The following is a 21646-nucleotide window of genomic DNA, read 5'->3' as shown; positions in this document are numbered from 1 at the left end:
GTGTCCAAGGGATCCATGTCCATTTAGGAATCAGATGGCAGAGGGGAAGAAGCTGTTCCTGAATCGCTGAGTGTGTGCCTTCAGGCTTCTGTACCTCCTACCTGATGGTAACAGTGAGAAACGGGCATGCCTTGGGTGCTGGAGGTCCTTAATAATGGACACTGCCTTTCTGAGACACTACTTCGTGAAGATGTCCTGGGTACTTTGTCGGCTAGTACCCAAGGTGGAGCTGACTAATCTTACAAGCCTCTGCAGCTTCTTTTGGTCCTGTGCAGTAGCCAACCCCCCACACCCCCAACCCCATACCAGACATGCCAAATCTTTTCAAACTCCTAATGAAGTATAGCCGCTGTCTTGCTTTCTTTATAACTGCATCGATATGTTGGGATCAGGTTAGATCCTCAGAGATCTTGACACCCAGGAACTTGGAACTACTCACTCTCTCTACTTCTGATCCCTCTATGAGGATTGGTATATGTTCCTTTATCTTACTCCACCTGAAGTCCACAATCAGTTCTTTCATCTTACTGACGTTGAATGCCAGGTTGTTTCTGCCACACCACTCCACTAGTTGGCATATCTCGCTCCTTTACGCCCTCTCGTCACCATCTGAGATTCTACCAACAATGGTTGTATCATCAACAAATTCATAGATGGTATTTGAGCTATGCCTAGCCACACAGTCATGTGTATATAGAGAGTAGAGTAGTGGGCTAAGCACACACCCGAGGTGCACCAGTGTTGCACCAGCGAAGAGGATATGTTATCACCAATCCGCACAGATTGCGGTCTTCTAGTTAGGAAGTCGAGGATCCAAATGCAGAGGGAGGTACAGAGGCCCAGGTTCTGTAACTGATCAATCAGGATTGTGGGAATGATGGTATTAAATGCTGAGCCATAGTCGATGAACAGCATTCTGACATAGGTGTTTGTATTGTCCAGGTGGTCTAAAGTCGTGTGAAGAGCCATTGAGATTGCACCTGCTGTTGACCTATTGTGGCAATAGGCAAATTGCAATGGGTCCAGATCCTTGCTGAGGCAGGAGTTCAGTCTAGTCATGACCAACCTCTCAAAGCATTTCACCACTGTTGATGTGAGTGCTACCGGGCAATAATCATGCTCACATTATTCTTCTTAGGCACTGGTATAATTATTGCCTTTTTGAAGCAAGTGGGAACTTCTGTCCGTAGCAGTGAGAGGTTGAAGACATCCTTGAATACTGGTTAGCACAGGTTTTCAGAGCCTTACCAGGTACTCCATCAGGACCTTCCACCGTGCGAGGCTTCACCCTCTTTAAAGACAGCCGAACATTGGCCTCCAAGACAGAGATCGCTGGGTCATCAGGTGCAGCAGGGAACTTCACAGCTGTAGTTATTTTCTCCCTTTCAAAGTGGGCATAGAAGGCATTGAATTCATCTGGTAGTGAGGCATCACTGCCATTCAAGCTATTGGGTTTTGTTTTGTAGGAAGTAACATCTTGCAAACCCTGCCAGAGCTGTCATATCCAATGTCGCCTGCAACCTCATTCAAAATTGTCTCTTCGCCCTTGAAATGGGCCTCCACAAATCACACCTTGTTTTCTGGTACAGGCCTGGGTCGCCAGACTTGAATGACACAGATCTGGCCTTCAGCAGACGATGTACCTCCTGGTTCATCCACTAATTTTGGTTTGGGAATGTACAGTAAGTCTTTGTAGGCACACACTCATCCACACAGGTTTTAATGAAGTCGGTAACAACTGCAGCTTACTCATCAAAGTTCGAAGATGAATCCCTGAATACGGTCCAGTCCACCGATTCAAAGTAGTCTGTCAGCACTCCTGAGCTTCCCTTGACAATACCTTCTTGGTCCTCACTGCTGGTGCTGCAGTTTTCAGTCACTGCCTATACTCAGGGAGTAGAAGTACAGCCAGGTGATCAGACTTCCCAGGGCTTGGAATAGCACTGTAGGCATTCGTGATGATGGTGTAACAATGGTCCAGTGTGGTGTTTCCTCTGGCATTACAAGTGATCTGTTGATGGTAGTTGCTTAGTGATTTTTTCAGACTGGCCTGGTTAAAATCTCCCAAAACAATGGTGAAGGCATTTGGGTGCACTGTTTCATGCATGTTGATCCCATTGCTCAGATAATCTAAAGCCTGATTGACATTTCCCTGAGGTGGAATGCATACTGCTATCAAAATGATCCCGAAATTTCCCGTGGTAGGTAAAAAGGAAGGCACTTAACTGCTGGATATTCCAGGTCTGGTGAGCAGAATTGGGACAGCACTGATATATTTCTGCACCAAGAAGAGTTGATCATGAGGCATATTCCTCCACCTCTGCTTTTGAGAGACTCTATAGATTTATCCTGACAGTGTATAGTAAACCCATCAATCTGAATAGCTGCATCTGGTACGGAAGGGGGTAACCAGGATTCCGTGAAATAAAGGACATGGTCCTAATGTCCCTCTGATTTAGCACCCTAGCTCTGAGATCATCAATTTTATTCACCAGAGGCTGCACGTTTGCCAGCAAGGTAATCAGTACTGGGAGTTTAAAACCCTGTTTTCTTAAATGCACTTGTATCTCTGACCTGCACCACTTTTCCTATGTGGGATGTGACCAATTCCACATCCCATTCCCATTCTGATATGTCTATCCATGGCTTCCTCTACTGTCAAGATGAAGCCATGCTCAGATTGGAGGAACAACACCTTATATTCCATCTGGGTAGCCTCCAACCTGATGACATGAACATTGACTGCTCTAACTTCCGCTAATGCCCCACCTCCCCTTCATACCCCATCTGTTATTTATTTATTTATTATTATTATTTTTAAAAATTTCTCTCTCTTTTTTCTCCCTCTGTCCCTCTCACTAAACTCCTTGCACATCCTCTGGGCTTCCCTCTCCCTTTCTTTCTCCCTAGGCCTCCCGTCCCATGATCCTATCCCTTTTGCCAATCAACTTTCCAGCTCTTGGCTCCATCCCTCCCCCTCCTATCTTCTCCTATCATTTTGGATCTTCCCCTCTCCCTCTCACTTTCAAATCTCTGACTATCTCTTCTTTCAGTTAGTCCTGACGAAGGTTCTCGGCCCAAAACGTCGACTGTACCTCTTCCTATAGATGCTGCCTGGCCTGCTGCGTTCACCAGCATTTTATGTGTGTGTTGCTTGAATTTCCAGCATCTGCAGATTTCCTCATGTTTGTGTTTTCAAAAAGACCTAAGGGTATACAAATCAGCTGGACCAGATGAACGGCAACCTAGAGTTCTGAAAGAGGTAGCAGTAGAGAGGCGTTAGCAATGATCTTTCAAAAATCATTAGACTCTGGCATGGTGCCAGAGGACTGAAAAATTGCAAATGTCAGTCCACTCTTTTAGAAAGGAGGAAGGCAGCAGAAAGGAAATTATAGACCAGTTAGCCTGTCCTCAATGGTTGCGAGTCAATTGTTTAGGATGAGGTTAGTACTTGGTGACACAGGACAAGATAGGACAAAGTCAGCATGGTTTCCTTATGGGAAAGTCTTGCCTGATGAACCTGTTGGAATTCTTTGAGGAGATTACATGTAGGATAGATAAAGGGGATGCAGCGGATGTTGTATATTTGGACTTTCAGAAGGCCTTTGACAAGGTGCCACATATGAGGCTGTTTACGAAGTTAAAAGCCCATGGTATTACAGGAAAGTTACTAACATGGTTAGAGCATTGGCTGATTGGTAGGAAGCAGTGACTGGGAATAAAAGGATCCCTATCTGGTTGGCTGTCAGTGACTAGTGGTGTTCTGCAGGGGTCAGTGTTGGGACTGCTTCTTTTTATGCAGTATATCACTAATTTAGATGAGGGAATAGATGACTTGGTTGCCAAGTTTGCAGATGATAAGATTGACCATAAGACGTAGGAGCAGAATTAGGCCATCTGGCCCATCGAGTCTGCTCCGCCATTGAATCATGTATATAATCATGACTATGTATTTTCTAACATACCAAATCTGCATTTGAATAATTGAGACTTTCCAAATTTAGCTGCAAAACAGCAAACCATCATTTAATCAGTATTCAGAGGTACAGGAGGCAGTCGGCTCATCAAGTCCACTCTGAATTTGTGTAGAACAATGCAGGTAGTCCCTGCCACTTAATCTTTCTTTTACTTTATTTTCAGGATGCAGATGTCAATGGCAAGAAAAATATTTATTGTCATACACTTGGATAATTTATCCAACTACACGTCCTACCACATTGAAAGTTCATGCACAGGAATCCCCGGGTCCCTTTGCTCCAGCAGTTGAAAAACAACCTCATCGATTGTCACATTACATTGCGTAAGTTGTATTAACTTCTGCCCCTTGCCTGCCAATGTCCTGGTGTAAACAATTGGTATCAAGCTTATTATCTGCCACCCCTACAACAGGTTTAATATTGTTGGGAAATTTGTACATTTTATTCTGTATTCCAGTAACTAATTTAATAAATATCAGAAGGTTGTGGAGCCAGCAGTGAGCCATGGGAACACCCAGCTAGCAGTCTGAATAAGCACCATTTACCACAACTGGCCATGGTTAATGTCTGTGTCAGTTCTTTTTTAAAATCCAAGCTTGAATTAACCCTCATTTCATAAATCTCAATTTGCCAAACAACATTTTATACAGTGATGCAATAAATGTTCAAACTGTGAAAGAAAATTGATATCTGGCAATGAATGAGTAAAAGCAAGGCAGATTCAGGTTTAGAATTACGTTCAACACAAGAATGAGGCAGCTGCGCACACACAAACTTACACATTTACACAGCAGACTCCCATAAATTTAGAGCCAATGTATTTGTAGAAGAGAAATTGCACCACTGATCACTTTGTTGCTGCACTGCACACCTAGTCTGCCACCATTCTGACTCGATGTACACTGTACACACAGTCTGCCACCATTCTGACTCGATGTACACTGTACACACAGTCTGACACCACTCTGACTCTTGATACACACTGTACACAGGGTCTTGGACCATTCTGACTCGATGTACACTGGGTCTGACACCATTCTGACTCTCGATACACATTGCACATCCGGTCTGGCACAATTCTGACTCTCAAAATTACACTGCATGCTTGGCTGGCACCATTTTGGCTCTTGATGCTGCTTTCTGTGTACCTACTATTGGCTTAATACTTCTTCAGTTAAAGAAAATAAAGTTCCAAAATCTTTCTGAAGTACAAACATCTCAGAACACAGACTGCCCTGTAGAAATTGTGCTCTGGACACAAGGTAAACACCTGAACATTTGAACATAGAACACTACAGCACAGAACGGGCCCCGCGACCCATGATGTTGTGCTGACACTTTAACCTACTTCAAGTTCAATGTAACCTTTCCCTCCCACGTTCCCCTCCATTTTTCTTTCATCCATGTGCCAAGGTAGGAGTTCATTAAATGCCCCTAATGTATCTGACTCTACCACCACACCTGGAAGTGTGTTACCCACACACAACTCTGTGTAAAACATTTACCTCTGCCTACTTTTGAAGTCCTACTTTTCCCCCAGGCAGAGCTTTCATAGCTTTCAGTACACTGGATTAATATTTTAATAAATGTTCATTGAGTTTGGCTTTTGAATGACAAGTGAACCTCTTAAAAGTAGCCACAATATCTTTCACTCAGACTGTTCCATCCTTACTGCTGTCCACAGTAATACAAGCTGATGCAGCAGTGAGCTCTCTCCGTAACATGCTCCATGATGGACAAAAATATTGATTGATAAACATTCCCATCTGACCCCCATATTTCTCAATTCCCTTTGTGACCGGGAATCGATTGATCATTGTTTTAAATACACTTAGCTATACACCCATGGCATTCTGTTAAAGAGAACTACATTCATAGGCCAACTTTTCATCGTTGATATTTCAGACCAAAACCCTTCATTGGATAAAGATTCTCTGCCTGAAATATTGACTGTTTATTAACTTTCATAGATACTAACTGACTTGCAGCATTTTGTGTGTGTTGCTCTGGATTTCCAGCATCTCTTATGTTTAACATTTTCACTGTTCTGCTTAAACTACCTTGCCCTCTAAATGGCTAACTCTTATCTGGACACCACATTGCCTAATGCTAGGCACTCCAACCATTCAACATCCCTGCCAATCCTGTCAGAATCAAACAAGTCTCAAACAGATCACCTCTCATTCTTCAAAACTTTGGTTCTCAAACTCTCAAAGTCCATTCAATGAATCAATACCTCAACTACCAAGAACGCTCATCCTCAACTGCAGAAAGCAAAGCCACACACAAGAGCTCATGCTACCCAAGTTTAACTTAATGAAACAGACAAAATGATAAGAGCTTAAACAAACATTATCACAATCAGAAATCATTGTATTTAAAGTGAAAACATTAATGATAAACCTTTCCTCTAAATACTTCCAGAGTGCACACTATTAATGAATATAAATAACTGAAATCTTGTACTTAAAGGTCTTAATAACTACCATATTCCATGACAAAAATATCACTAGTGTACATTTTGGTTTAATTATCCGTCTCTGCAGTAATGTCTTCCACATTTGAGTTATGATTTCTGAGTATTTTTCCATTATTGCCAAAAGATTTACGTGAGGGTAGTCAGTAAGGGGAAAAAACAAAACATTCACAATACTCATTAAAACTATAATGTTTTCAACAGCAGTTAATTTATATTTCCTCATGTAATTTAGCTCATGATTGTAACTGGGAAAAAATGCCGAGATAATCTTTTCCACATTGTCCTAGTAAAAAGTTGCACGGCATCAAGAGCGCAGGAGACATTAAATCAGGTTGTAATATTTTATATTGGAATAGTTAGAACAAAGTATTAGGCAACAGGGAAATTTCTGAAAAATCATTATCCAGCTAACTTCAGGTTTTTCACTGCTTACCGATTTTAAATTATTTTCCATTATGTGCCAGTTTGGCTCCATAACCTCAAACATCATATAATACTGAATGTTCTGCACAAAATTCAGCATTCGCTGTCTCAAGGTGAAGGCAGCAGCAAACCTAAAAAGGATAAAGCAAACATTACAGTGAATTCTGGAATCAGAACGTCTAAAATCCTGGAAATAAAACCCCTAGGTTAAGTGCAGAGATAGGCTAAAAAGTTTTTCTCCCCATCATGATTTTCTCATTGTAACCTTGCAAGATTTATGTATCTGAAATTAAAATGTTTTTCTTACCATTTTTCTTCATCATGGTCGTCCAGAATCTAAAACGTTTGCAAAGAAGTATTCAATTTATATCAGCCAAGTGGATGGATGTATGGGGAACCCAGGGAGGGGTAGTTCCTCTGGTGAAGGAGCTTGTCATGTCCGTTCCAGGACAGCTGACTTGCCTTTGGTCCCCACCGGACACTCAGCTCTCACCTGTGGCTCCCAGTAGCAGTTTGCACGCAATAGGGCCAAAGTTGGAACACTGCTTTGACAAGCAGGCTAAACCAGGCCTCATACCCCAGTGAGATAGGGATATGCCTGTCCTAGCATGCAAAGTCAGCTGTGGCAGACTGGGTGAATGAGAACTACAATGAGATCCAACAGCCAGGAAGGTTGTACTGTAATGCTCCGTGGAGAGCGAAGGGTATGATAAGGCACAGAAGATGTCACGGTCATCCACTGCAAACACAGAAGATTGCAGTTTGCGACACTCGTTTCTACCACTGCACCTGGACCTCCGAGGTCAGGGAGTGGAACTGCCCCAGTGCAACAGCTTTTCCACTTTAAAAATTCTCCCGCAGAAGTTCTGTGTCATCGTCGTACATGATGGACAACCAACACAGAACCCGGCCTCAATGGTCCCACTTCCACCTGGATCCGAAGCCTGTGCCCCAGCGGGCGGCACATTGCTTGATCCTTAACACCTGGCATGAGACTTGCAACTGGTGGGAATGACCCACCCTCCCGAAAACCATCAACTCTCCTGGCAGGAGCTTGGTCAGGTTAACATCCAAAAGAGAGAGCTGCTGTTTTGGAAATGGAAGCCAATTGTTCAAATACCAAACAAAGACAGATATTCAAGTTAATGGGGACACAAGGGAATGCAGATGCCAGTATTGATATCATTTCAGAATTCACTTTCTTTTTTACATAAACGCTCAATGCAAGTCCAGTTATCAAAGGTTTCAGAGCTTTAAGAAATATATTTTGCATATTAAGATTGACATTCTTTAGAACTCTGAATAACTGGGTATAATTTACAGAGAGGATATATATTCCTACATTTTGACAAAATTTCAAATGTTTAGTAGTAAAGGCAATGGCAGTCTTCAACATTTCAAAACATTAATGATATTGGAAGTATTCAAAATAATCACATTAACTCAAGGAAAATTCCAGAGCATGTACCTTATGAATTTTGAACCATTCCTGACATTGCACACAGATAACATTAAATATTGAAAATTGCAAGATTCTCAATCTTGTAACAGAGAATTGTAATAAATACAAGCAATACTTTCAGTTAACGCCCAAAACCTTGACTGTTTATTGCTTTCTGTAGATGCTGCCTGACTGGTTAAGTTTCTCCAGCATTTTGTATGTTTCACTCTGGATTTCCAGCATCTACCGAATCTCTTCTACTTTCAAGCAGGTACTACATTTCTAACAACACGCACAAAACTTGCTGGTGAACGCAGCAGGCCAGGCAGCATCTATAGGGAGAGGTACAGTTGACATTTCGGGCTGAGACCCTTCGTCAGGACCCTTAGTCCTGACGAAAGGTCTCCGCCCGAAACGTCGACTGTACTTCTTCCTATAGATGTTGCCTGGCCTGCTGCGTTCACCAGCATTTTGTGTGAGTGTGTTACTTGCAATTCCAGCATCATCAGATTTCATCGTGACTACATTTCTAAGTTTGGTTTCAATTAGTTACACATTATTCAAAAATACTCAGTTCACATAATTACGACAAACAGTAGACAACTCATATGGAATCTACATATTGATTGTGATGCTTTCTATAATCTCACCCACTCATAAATAGTCAAAACAATTATTCTGCAGATTATAGATATATTTTAAAGGAGTTTTGCCACAGAGTCACTACTCAGTAGACTGAACTAGTAGCTTAACTGGAGTGGGTCCAGAAGAGGCTCACAAGAATGATGCAGGGAATGAAAGGATTAATGTGGGAGGAGTGTTTGATGGCTCTGGGTTTGTACCTGCTGGAGTTGAGAAGAGTGAGTGGGAATCTCACGGCAACCTGTTGAATACTGAAAGGCCTACACAGAGTGGATGTGGGGAGGATGTTTGCTATAGTGGGGGAGTCTAGGACCAGTGGGCACAGCCCATTTAGAACAGAGATGAGGAGGAGTTTCTTCAGCCATACGGTGATGAATCTGTGGAATTCATTGCCACAGATGGCTGTGTCGGCCAAGTCACTGAGTATATTTAAAGTGGAGATTGATAGGTTTTGATTAGCGAAGGCGTCAAGGGTTATGGGAAGAAGACAAGAGAATGGGGCTGAGGGGGGAAAATAAATCAGCCATGATGGAATGACAGAGCAGACTCAATGGGTTGAATGGCCATTGGTGAGTCTTATTGTCCTAATTTTGCACCTTTTACACAAAAAAGCAAGTCCACTGAATTCAAGTGATGCTCAGCTCTCTTAAGGAATACTACTTATTTTCCTTCTCAAGGTACTTTTGAAGACCCTGACCTGGAGTTACACTCTGACTCTGTTCTTTGTAGGAATGGGACCCACTCTCAGGCCCTCATAACCGGCCACATTTTGATATCCCAAGGACGCGGCCTGGAAGACCAGCGTTCCTTCAGGGTGCTGGATTTTCATAGGTCTGGAGACAGGCTGATTCTAGGCCCGTGACCCTGACTGAGGTGTTGTGGGAGAACACGGAACATCGGGAGCAGCGGGTTAGCTGTCGTGGGCTGTGTGTCTGGAGAGCTGAGCCCTGGGGCCAACTCTCTGGGAGCAGAGCTGGGAAAAAGCGACGCAACGGACTTTTAACATCATAAATCAGCAAGTTGTTTATCATGTCTCCCCTCTCGCTGTGAAACAGAGTCACCTCTTTTTCCCTTATTAGGGAGAGAAAGAGAGCCTGTGGTGTGTCGAATTACTAGGTGAACGAGTAGTCTTTGGGGTACTGCAAAGTCTGTGTTGTTATCGATGCTTTGCTGCACACTTGAGTGCTCGGTGGAGGGCGCCGATGCTTTTCTGCTGGTGTTGGGGGGAGGGTGTTGCTGCTTGTGTGGGAGGGGGCTTTAGGGTTCTAACGTTTAACTGTCATTCAGTCTTGGGTGTACTCCTCTGTTTTTGTGGATGTTTGTGAAGAAAAAGAATTTCAGGATGTATATTGTATACATTTCTCTAACATTAAATGTACCTAGTGAAACCTATTATTTATAAAGTTGTACTGACAGAAAACAGACTCGACAGGAAACTCAAAATGATCTGACTGGCAAACTCTGAGAGGGGTTCATAACTCTCGAAATACACTGATCCAAACAGCACTATAAAAGCAATGGATGCTGAGAAAACATGACAGATATCTTAAATACAGTGCAAACATTGTCCGAAATAATGCTTCTTACCATTTAGCAGAGCGTAATGAATACTGTTTTGCCGCCTTATTACTGATCCACACGTTGCACAGCAGCCGGTCCACGTGTTTACAGTAAAACATATGTCTGAAGAGCATTTGATACCTGGTCAAAGCTTTCCTATTGAGAAAAGCATAAGTGAATGGTGAGCTCACAGAAATGTAACTCGAGAACTTGAAACAAGATCTTTATTGGCAACATTTGTAGCAATTACATAATGCCTCCTTTGCGTAGGTTTACAGCATGTCTACTGCACTGTGTTTCAAATGTATATTCTCACTTTGCAGTAGCTTACATTCCAAACAAAATACACAACCCGGCAGAATCCAGTGTCAAAAAATAGTTTCATAGAACTATTCATTCTGTCCAGCACTTGCCACACCTTTAAAAGACTTTTAATTCAAAATGGAGATAGTAATTTGGGATGATAACAGTCAAACACTCTTCAACTTCTGGAATCAGAATTTGAAGCTAAAAAGTGTAAGCTTATTAAAAACTTTATATATATAGTTACTTCATCATTTTAAAATTACACTTGATTTCAAACAAGAGAAATTCTGCAGATGCTGGAAATCCAAGCAACACACACAAAATGCTGGAGAAACTTGATTTCACTTGATTTCTACAGCATCTCTAGGAAGAGGTGCAGTCGACGTTTCAGGCCGAGACCCTTCGTCAGGACTAACTGAAGGAAGAGTGAGTAAGGGATTTGAAAGTTGGAGGGGGAGGGGGAGATCCAAAATGATAGGAGAAGACAGGAGAGGAAGGGATGGAGCCAAGAGCTGGACAGGTGATAGGCAAAAGGGGATAGGAGAGGATCATGGGACAGGAGGTCCGGGAAGAAAGACAAGGGGGGGGGGGACCCAGAGGATGGGCAAGAGGTATATTCAGAGGGACAGAGGGAGAAAAGGAAGAGTGAGAGAAAGAATGTGTGCATAAAAATAAGTAACAGATGGGGTACGAGGGGAAGGTGGGGCCTTAGCAGAAGTTAGAGAAGTCGATGTTCATGCCATCAGGTTAGAGGCTACCCAGACGGAATATAAGGTGTTGTTCCTCCAACCTGAGTGTGGCTTCGTCTTTACAGTAGAGGAGGCCGTGGATAGACATGTCAGAATGGGAATGGGATGTGGAATTAAAATGTGTGGCCACTGGGAGATCCTGCTTTCTCTGGCGGACAGAGCGTAGATGTTCAGCAAAGCGGTCTCCCAGTCTGCGTCGGGTCTCGCCAATGTATAAAAGGCCACATCGGGAGCACCGGACGCAGTATATCACCCCAGTCGACTCACAGGTGAAGTGTTGCCTCACCTGGAAGGACTGTTTGGGGCCCTGAATGGTGGTAAGGGAGGAAGTGTAAGGGCATGTGTAGCACTTGTTCTGCTTACACGGATAAGTGCCAGGAGGGAGATCAGTGGGGAGGGATGGGGGGGACGAATGGACAAGGGAGTTGCGTAGGGAGCGATCCCTGCGGAATGCAGAGGGGGGGGAGGGAAAGATGCGCTTAGTGGTGGGATCCCGTTGGAGGTGGCGGAAGTTACGGAGAATAATATGTTGGAGCCGGAGGCTGGTGCGGTGGTAGGTGAGGACCAGGGGAACCCTATTCCTAGTGGGGTGGCGGGAGGATGGAGTGAGAGCAGATGTACGTGAAATGGGGGAGATGCGTTTAAGAGCAGAGTTGATAGTGGAGGAAGGGAAGCCCCTTTCTTTAAAAAAGGAAGACATCTCCCTCGTCCTAGAATGAAAAGCCTCATCCTGAGAGTAGATGCGGCGGAGAGGGAGGAATTGCGAGAAGGGGATGGTGTTTTTGCAAGAGACAGGGTGAGAAGAGGAATAGTCCAGCTAGCTGTGAGAGTCAGTAGGCTTATAGTAGACATCAGTGGATAATCTGTCTCCAGAGACAGAAAGATCTAGAAAGGGGAGGGAGGTGTCGGAAATGGACCAGGTAAACTTGAGGGCAGGGTGAAAGTTGGAGGCAAAGTTAATAAAGTCAACCAGTTCTGCATGCGTGCAGGAAGCAGCGCCAATGCAGTCGTCAATGTAGTGAAGGAAAAGTGGGGGACAGATACCAGAATAGGCACGGAACATAGATTGTTCCACAAACCCAACAAAAAGGCAGGCATAGCTAGGACCCATACGGGTGCCCATAGCTACACCTTTAGTTTGGAGGAAGTGGGAGGAGCCAAAGGAGAAATTATTAAGAGTAAGGACTAATTCCACTAGACGGAGCAGAGTGGTGGTAGAGGGGAACTGATTAGGTCTAGAAGCCAGAAAGAAGCGTAGAGCTTTGAGACCTTCCTGATGGGGGATGGAAGTATATAAGGACTGGACATCCATGGTGAAAATAAAGCGGTGGGGGCCAGGGAACTTAAAATCATCTTCTTGATGGGGGATGGAAGTATCCACTGATGTCTACTATAAGCCTACTGACTCTCACAGCTATCTGGACTATTCCTCTTCTCACCCTGTCCCTTGCAAAAATGCCATCCCCTTCTTGCAATTCCTCCGTCTCCGCCGCATCTGCTCTCAGGATGAGGCTTTTCATTCTAGGACGAGGGAGATGTCTTCCTTTTTTAAAGAAAGGGGCTTCCCTTCCTCCACTATCAACTCTGCTCTTAAATGCATCTCCCCCATTTCACGTACATCTGCTCTCACTCCATCCTCCCGCCACCCCACTAGGAATAGGGTTCCCCTGGTCCTCACCTACCACCCCACCAGCCTCCGGGTCCAACATATTATTCTCCGTAACTTCCGCCGCCTCCAACTGGATCCCACCACTAAGCACATCTTTCCCTCCCCGCCTCTCTCTGCATTCCGCAGGGATTGCTCCCTACGCAACTCTCTTGTCCATTCGTCCCCCCCATTCCTCCCCACTGATCTCCCTCCTGGCACTTATCCGTGTAAGCGGAACAAGTGCTACACATGCCCTTACACTTCCGCCCTTACCACCATTTAGGGCCCCAAACAGTCCTTCCAGGTGAGGCAACACTTCACCTGTGAGTCGACTGGGGTGATATACTGCGTCCGGTGCTCCCGATGTGGCCTTTTATATATTGGCGAGACCCGACGCAGACTGGGAGACCGCTTTGCTGAACATCTACGCTCTGTCCACCAGAGAAAGCAGGATCTCCCAGTGGCCACACATTTTAATTCCACATCCCATTCCCATTCTGACATGTCTATCCACGGCCTCCTCTACTGTAAAGATGAAGCCACACTCAGGTTGGAGGAACAACACCTTATATTCCGTCTGGGTAGCCTCCAACCTGATGGCATGAACATCGACTTCTCTAACTTCCGCTAAGGCCCCACCTCCCCCTCGTACCCCATCTGTTACTTATTTTTATGCACACATTCTTTCTCTCACTCTCCTTTTTCTCCCTCTGTCCCTCTGAATATACCTCTTGCCCATCCTCTGGGTCCCCCCCCCCCGTCTTTCTTCCCGGACCTCCTGTCCCATGATCCTCTCGTATCCCTTTTGCCTATCACCTGTCCAGCTCTTGGCTCCATCCCTCCCCCTCCTGTCTTCTCCTATCATTTTGGATCTCCCCCTCCCCCTCCAACTTTCAAATCCCTTACTCACTCTTCCTTCAGTTAGTCCTGACGAAGGGTCTCGGCCTGAAACGTCGACTGCACCTCTCCCTACAGATGCTGCTTGGCCTGTTGCGTTCACCAGCAACTTTGATGTGTGTTGCTTGAATTTCCAGCATCTGCAGATTTCCTGTTGTTTTCACTTGATTTCTACAGTTTTTGAATATTTGATACAAACCGCGATTCCACTACCTGACCAGATGGGAAATGGGTGTGGAGACTTTCCTTTTTTGAGATCACTGATATCATACTAATGCCACTGCAACTTCCAGGTTTTTTTATTCAGATGTTTCATCAGAGCAGCAATAGGACAATGACAAGGTCAACAGTGTAGGTGTACAGTAACACACATCAGACGCTGCATTAATGGAGAGGATTAAACAGCCAACATTTTGGGCTGAGGCCCTTCATCAGGATTGGAAAGAAAGGGAGAAGCAGCAGCCAGAACAAGAAGGTGGGATGAGGGGAAAGAGTCTGCATTCTGTTCTGCTGTAAATACACATTGTAAATAGATGAGAGAAGATCTGAAGATATGGGCTCAACTGAATTCAAAGAAGGAGTGAGCTGTCACATTGTGGCATGCCACATTCTTCATTCATTAGTTTGTCCTCCACAAGCCAATCAGCGGAGCCCCATGTACAAAACACAAGGTCAGCTTGGACCAGAGAACTTGCTAACGGTTACAACTGAACAATGATGTTTCATTAAAGTAGATTCATTATTTCCATGTGATAGCTTAGATACTTTCCAAACATTAAGAGAACACAGTGCCTCTCTGATTCGGACAAGAAATTAAGTCCAAGTCCAAAGTCCAAAACTATTATAAGCTTTGAAGTAATTGAATATTTCAAAAAATATCAAGAAAGGAATGGTACCAGCATTCCCTATTTCTAGTTTTCGAATCCCTGTTGTGATTGGTCCACTTTCAGTAATGCTGTAAATTCAACATTAATGTTAAGGCAATCAAAGCATTTTTAAATATTAAAAAATCTAAAATCCTATGAAATAGAAATCTGAAATGCATGCACGCGAGTTTTATTGACTAAGATATTCAATTCCAGGTGAGCATTTACTGCCAAGTTTCCCAGGCACACTTTACGTCCTTTATTCGACCAAGTGAATTTCCTGCCAGATGGAAGATTACTGGCATACTGGTTCCACTGACTTGGGTGACAAATCCTGCCTGCAAATCAATCAGAAAGCTGAAATATCACAAAAGAAAATTCAGCTGCAGTCAAAAGAAAACTCTGACTACGATCTGTGAATCTTTTCCACTGATGTCATAGCTGTTCAGAAAGTAATTAGAATGTTAATAAAAATCTAAATACCATTGGCATGAGAACTTTCTGACTAGCCTCTCTTACTTCATGACCAGAATCCTTTAAACCTACTGACCAAATACAAATACCTCCATTTTCCACAAACAGTCAAATTGCTGTAAATAAACCCATTGGCTGACATAAGCAACAAAATCTGTTTCCTGTTGTCATTCAAATTTATATTTAACGTCTCTCACAAAGAATAGAAAACTCCAAAAAGCAGATGAATATTGTAAATCACAAATACAAGAGATTTTGCAGAAATTCAGAATAACACACACAGAATGCTGGAGGAACTCAGCGGTCAGGCAGCATCTATAGAGAGGAATAAACAGTCAATATTTTGGGCTGAGACCTTTCATTAGGACTGCATGGGAAATGGTCTCAGCCTCTCCACAGATGCTGTCTGACCTGCTGAGTTCTCCAGCACTGAGTGAGTGTGTGTGCGTGCGTCTGTGCGTGTGTGTGTGTGTTACCCTGAATATGATTTATGTGACGTGTACCGTGGCATTAATTAATCGTGCGAAGCTCCTGCGGATCTCTGCTGCACAATTTACCCAAAAGAATCCATCAACCCAAGAGAGTCTTTTCTATTTTCTAGTACTATGTAAAGTCAATTATTCCTTGATTTGTACAGAACACATCTAATGCCGAATGTTTAAGTTTAAAATAAAAACTATTCATGATGATCATGATGACAAGAACATTGATTTTTCCTTCTGACAATTTTTTCCCTTTTTTAAAATTTTCTCCTCTCCTTTCCTCTTCTTTTTCTCGTCTGGTGCCCCTACTCCTTCCCTTTTTCCCATAGTGCACTCTCCTCTCCTTTCAGATTTCTTCTTCTCCAGCCCTTCACCTTTCCCACTCACCAGGCTTCACCTATCACCTTCCATCTAGCCTCCTTCCCCCACCCCCACACCTTTTGACTCAGAAAATCTGTTTTAGCCAACATTTCTGCCATTAACTAGAAACTAAATGTGCAAGAAGTTCAATTTGTTTCAGAGAGTGATAAGTGAAAATGGATTACCACTACAGTTAAGAAGAACAAAAGAAAAGCTTGCAGAACTTCGCAATTTTGCAGAAGTTTGTATTTTGATCAATTGAGTTTAGAACTTGTTTGCACCAATGTGAAAACGGTGCTTGCAAACCCTGAAATGAAGCAAGACCATATTCACGGAAGCAGAATTAGGCCATTTGGCCCTTCCAGTCTGCTCTGCCTTTTCATCACGACTGATCCAACTTTCTTCTCAGCCCCAATCTCCTGCCTTCTTCCCGCATGCCTTCATGCCCTGACCAATCAAGAATCTATCAACCTCTGCCTTAAATATACATAAAGACTTGGCCGCCACAGCTGCCTGTGGAATGAATCCCACAGATTCTCCACTCTCTGGCTAAAGAAATACCTCCTCTTCTTCGTTCTAAAAGGATGTCCCTCTATTCTGAGGCTGTGTCCTCTGGTCTTAGACTCTCCCACCATTGGAAACATTCTCTCCATATCCACTCTACCAAGGCCTTTCACCATTTGAATTTTAGTAAGTACAGGCCCAAAGCCAACAAATGCTCTTCATATGTCAAGAAATTCAATCTTGGAGTCATTTTCGTGAACTTCCTTTGAACCCTCTCCAGTTTCAGCACATCCTTTCTAAGGGGCCCAAACCTGTTCACAATACTTCAAGGGAGACCTCACCAGTGCTTTATCAAGTCTCAACATTACATCCTTGCTTTTATACTCTAGTCCTCTCGAAATGAATGCAAACATTGCACTTGCCTGTTCACCACAGACTCAACTTGCAAACTAACCTTTAGGGAATCCTGCACAAGGACTCCCAAGTCTCTTTGCAACTCAGTTTTTGTACTTTCTCTTCATCTTGAACCCTTTCGTTTTTTTTTAACCAAAGTGCATGGCCATACACTTCCCGACACTGTATTCCATCTGACATTTCTTTGCCCAATCCCCTAATCTGTCTAAATCCTTCTGTAGCCTGTCTACTTCCTCAAAACTACCTGCTTCTCCACCTATCTTCATATTGTCTGCAAATCATAAAGATTTTTACTCCTCATGTATGTGAAGGATATAAGAAATAAAGTCAATACAAAATTTCAAACTTTGCATCAAAACCATCAATGCCATTGTCCAAATCACTGACATACAATGTTAAAAAATAAAATAACTGGTCCAAACACCACTAATCACCAGATAAGACTCCCTTTTTTCCCCATTCTCTGCCTCCTGCCAATCAACCACTACTTTATCCATGCTAGAATTTTTCCGGTAATATGACAACTAAAGACAGACTGTAAAAATTGTGCCTAATAACATTCTTATTCAATCTGTTGTATATCCCCATATTTGTAAACCAATTTTCAGGGATACCCAGTTTTGTGTCGCCAGAAAGACAGGTGTGGAAAAAGATGGGCTCACCAGCAGTTTCTAAGGGGTAATTAAACGTGGCAGACATTTATCATGAATGAAAGTGTGTGTTCCTCTGCTGGGGCTACAGTGAAATTCCAGAAACAAGTTTTAATAAACCACCAACACCAAAAGAAAAAAAACTGAGACCTCCTCAAACAGGAACTCTTTTGTGTCCTAGCCATGTTTGTTGACAGTTTTCCACATTGCAGTGTAGTTAGACAAGGTTACTTACCTATTTATAATCAATGACAGTGGCCATTTCACGACATAATCAAAGGAGAAAGCTTCTAGACCACTCAGAGCGATCTCAGTTGGATCTGCATTGATAATAGCCTTCTCCTGTTTGGTTTCAATAGCAAGAACCCGCAGCAGCTGAGTGATGAGGTCATGTGGCATAAGATTAATCTGAAGAATAAAATTAATAAAATCATAAGCTTCAAACTGGCATCATTACTCAAAAGACTTACAGTGAATCATTTAGGATTCTGAATAACACAACTATGTAGCAACATAAAATTCAAATACAATTTCAATACCAATACATTTAAGACAACAGATAATTAAATATTTGGCAATGATGCACATAAACAACAGGTCTCATCAAAAAGACATACAAGTATAGGTGATCAGAGTGGAAGTGGGATGGGGAATTCAAGTGGCAGGCAACAGGGAGGCTAGGGTCACTCCCGCAGACCGCATCCAGGTGCTCTACAAAGTCATCACCTGTCTCAATAAAGAGTTGACATTTTGACCCAAGACCCTTCATCAGGCTCTCGGGCCAAAATGTCCATTCATCTTTCATTTCCATAGAAGGTGCCTGACCTGCTAAGTTCCTCCAGCCTATCCGACATGTTACTCTGGATTTCCAGCATCTGCAAAATCTTGTGTGCAAGTGATCACCAAATTCTATTTGACTCTTGTTTAAATAGTTTACAAAATTATATTGTCACTCCCTGTGAAACCTAACTTTCAGTATTTAGAGTCAGTTATAAAGAATAAACACTGCTATCATATCTACTTTCGCCGCATTCCCTGGCAAGGTGCTCCAGGCGCCAACCATTCTGCAGAAAAAAGCAAAATTGCCTTGCATATCTCCTTTAAACTTTCAACATTCTGATGGAAGTACTCAAGGGGTGAGAGGTATCTGTGGAGGAGAGGGAATTGTCAGTGTTTCAGGTTGAAACCCTATACCAATACTGCAGGTGTTTGTAGAACAATGGGTTACTACAGAAAACATGTAGACCTTAATTTGTATTTGGTACATTCAACTAACAATTAAGGATAGCTACATCGAAATGTCACCAAACCTGTCAGCAATAGTGGACAAAAAAGGGATTTAAAAAACATATCATAGTAGGACTTCACTAAATTAGCCAACTTTTGCATGTGGTAAAATTGCAGAATTTCTTACCTGAATATTCAAGATTAACATTTCAAGGATATTACTTGTTGGTTGTAATACATGTTTAAACAACTCCTTACACTGTTAATAAAGAAGCCCACATATTGAATACAAATCACAGGGATTTGGAAAGTAGTGATTACAAAAAGCTATCCTGAAAGTCAAATTTGCTGATGATACAAAAATTGGACAGTGAGGAAGGTTTTCAAAGCTTGCAGAGAGATTTGGACCAGCTGGAAAAATGGGCTGAAAAATAGCAGATGGAGTTTAATACAGACAATTGTGAGGTAATTGCACTTTGGAAGGACAAACCAAGGTAGAATATACAAGGTAAATAATAGGGCACTGAGGAGTGCAGTAGAACAGAGGGATCTGGGAATACAGATACAAAATTCCCTAAAAGTGGCGTCACAGGTAGATATGGTTGTAAAGAGAGCTTTTGGTACATTGGCCTTTATAAATCAAAGTATTGAGTTTAAGAGTTGGAATGTTATGGTGAGGTTGCATAAGGCATTGGTGAGGCCGAATTTGGAGTATTGTGTGCAGTTTTGGTCACCAAATTACAGGAAGGATATAAATAAGGTTGAAAGAGTGCAGAGAAGGTTTACAAGGATGTTGCCAGGACTTGAGAAACTCAGTTACAGAGAATGGTTGAATAGGTTAGGACTTTATTCCCTGGAGCGTAGAAGAATGAGGGGAGATTTGATAAAGGTATATAAAATCATGATGGGTATAGATAGAGTGAATGCAAGCAGGCTTTTCCCACTGAGGCTACGGGAGAAAAAAATCCAGAGGACATGGGTTAAAGGTGAAGGGGGAAAAGTTTAAAGGGAACATGGGGGGGGGGCTTCTTCACACGGACAGTGGTGGGACTGTGGAATGAGCTGCCAGATGAAGTGATAAATGCGGGCTCACTTTTAACATTTAAGAAAAACTTGGACAGGTACATGGATGAGAGGTGTATGGAGGGATATGGTCCATGTTCAGGTCAGGGGGACTAGGCAGAAAAATGGTTCACACAGCCAAGAAGGGCCAAAAGGCCTGTTTCTGTGCTGCAATGTTCTATAGTTCTAGCACAAGGAGATTAGCATTCATATAAGACCAAAACTCACAGGAACAGATCTTTCTGGCTTGAGAAGTTGGCTTATGGACAGTTTCAGGAACAGATTGCTTGCACCTCCCAGGATGGCCAGTTCTTCTATCAGGCACCCCAGAGAAAACAATCCTAATGTGTCCAGGTTCTTCTACCTCAAAGCTCAGGCAGCATCCTAGTGAGCCTTTTCCTCATCTTTCTTACAGACTGGCAACCAGTACTGCACACAATACTCCAAGTCAGGCCTAACTGAAGTTTTATGAAGCTGCCTATCCTTGTAAACCTTTTTTACTTAGAATCCTGACTGATGAAGGTAAATATACACTAGGCTATCTTTTCTACCTTATCTACTTGTAATGCCACATTCAGAGATTTATGGGCAAACACCCTTTGTACATTAATGCTTTTGCCTTTACTTTATACTTTTATCTTGCATTCGAGTTCCCACACTAGTCTGTATTTCCATTTCTGATCTCACTGCCACATTTCCATGATCCATACCCTTCTTGTACCACTGGATCTGGGCTGCCAATGTTGGAAGAGCGGAAATGCCACAGTGCAACAGCTTTTCCACTTTAAAAACTCTCCTGTACAGCTTTCACTATCAGCATCAGATATAACGGACAACCAATTATTCATACCCTGCTGTGTTTATTGAGAACATTCTTCTCTATCAGAGAAAATAGAAGGGTTCAGAAAAATAGAGGGCTACGGGTAAACCTAGGTAATTTCTCAGGTAAGGACGTGTTCAGCACAGCTTCGTGGGCCAAAGGGCCTGTATTGTGCTGTTGGTTTTTCTGTTTCTATCCACAACACCAAGGTTTCATCAGTTCTGTCCCAACATACCTTCAAATCATCTTTAAATGGGTCCGTATTGGCCGTGCTCATTCGCAGTGCCAGCTCCAGAAGAGCTTCAAGTCTGGTGGGAATGATGTCATCCACTGACTTTTTCAACTCTTCTTCTGTAAGGTCCATGAAATGGACAAAGAAATCTCCCTGATCCATCAGGAAGTAATGTTTTATTGACCTACAGAAACAATAATCAACACGGTTAACATTTAATTGCAGAACCATATGCTGATTTTATAGTAGAGCATAGGGTAATTAACCACCATAAAGCTTGTCTAAAGTTGACTTAAAATTCACATGGAACCTATTTAACCATTCTTATTTTGTTAGCACAGAACAAGTATTGAAATTCAGCTTTGGACAACATGCATTAAATAATCATTGTCTCAATCAGACAACAGGTTACAATTAAATGATGTTCCAAGTA

The 21646-nt window shown here is 42.8% G+C and overlaps 1 protein-coding gene across 2 annotated transcripts in view; it reads right to left on the bottom strand.

Moving 5' to 3' along the window:
- Positions 1-21646, bottom strand: part of tubgcp2 (tubulin gamma complex component 2) — a 60606-nt gene that overhangs the window by 12452 nt on the left and 26508 nt on the right. For both annotated transcript variants that reach the window (XM_072282929.1, XM_072282930.1), the window contains 4 exons: positions 21217-21397; positions 18108-18280; positions 10550-10678; positions 6890-7010 (listed from right to left, as the gene is read on the bottom strand). In XM_072282929.1, the coding sequence (XP_072139030.1) occupies positions 6890-7010; positions 10550-10678; positions 18108-18280; positions 21217-21397 (604 nt within the window). The remainder of the gene's footprint in view (positions 1-6889; positions 7011-10549; positions 10679-18107; positions 18281-21216; positions 21398-21646) is intronic.

Source organism: Mobula birostris, chromosome 18, assembly GCF_030028105.1.
Source record: "Mobula birostris isolate sMobBir1 chromosome 18, sMobBir1.hap1, whole genome shotgun sequence".
Classification (NCBI taxonomy): domain Eukaryota; kingdom Metazoa; phylum Chordata; class Chondrichthyes; order Myliobatiformes; family Myliobatidae; genus Mobula; species Mobula birostris.
This window is presented reverse-complemented; position numbering and strand designations above follow the sequence as displayed.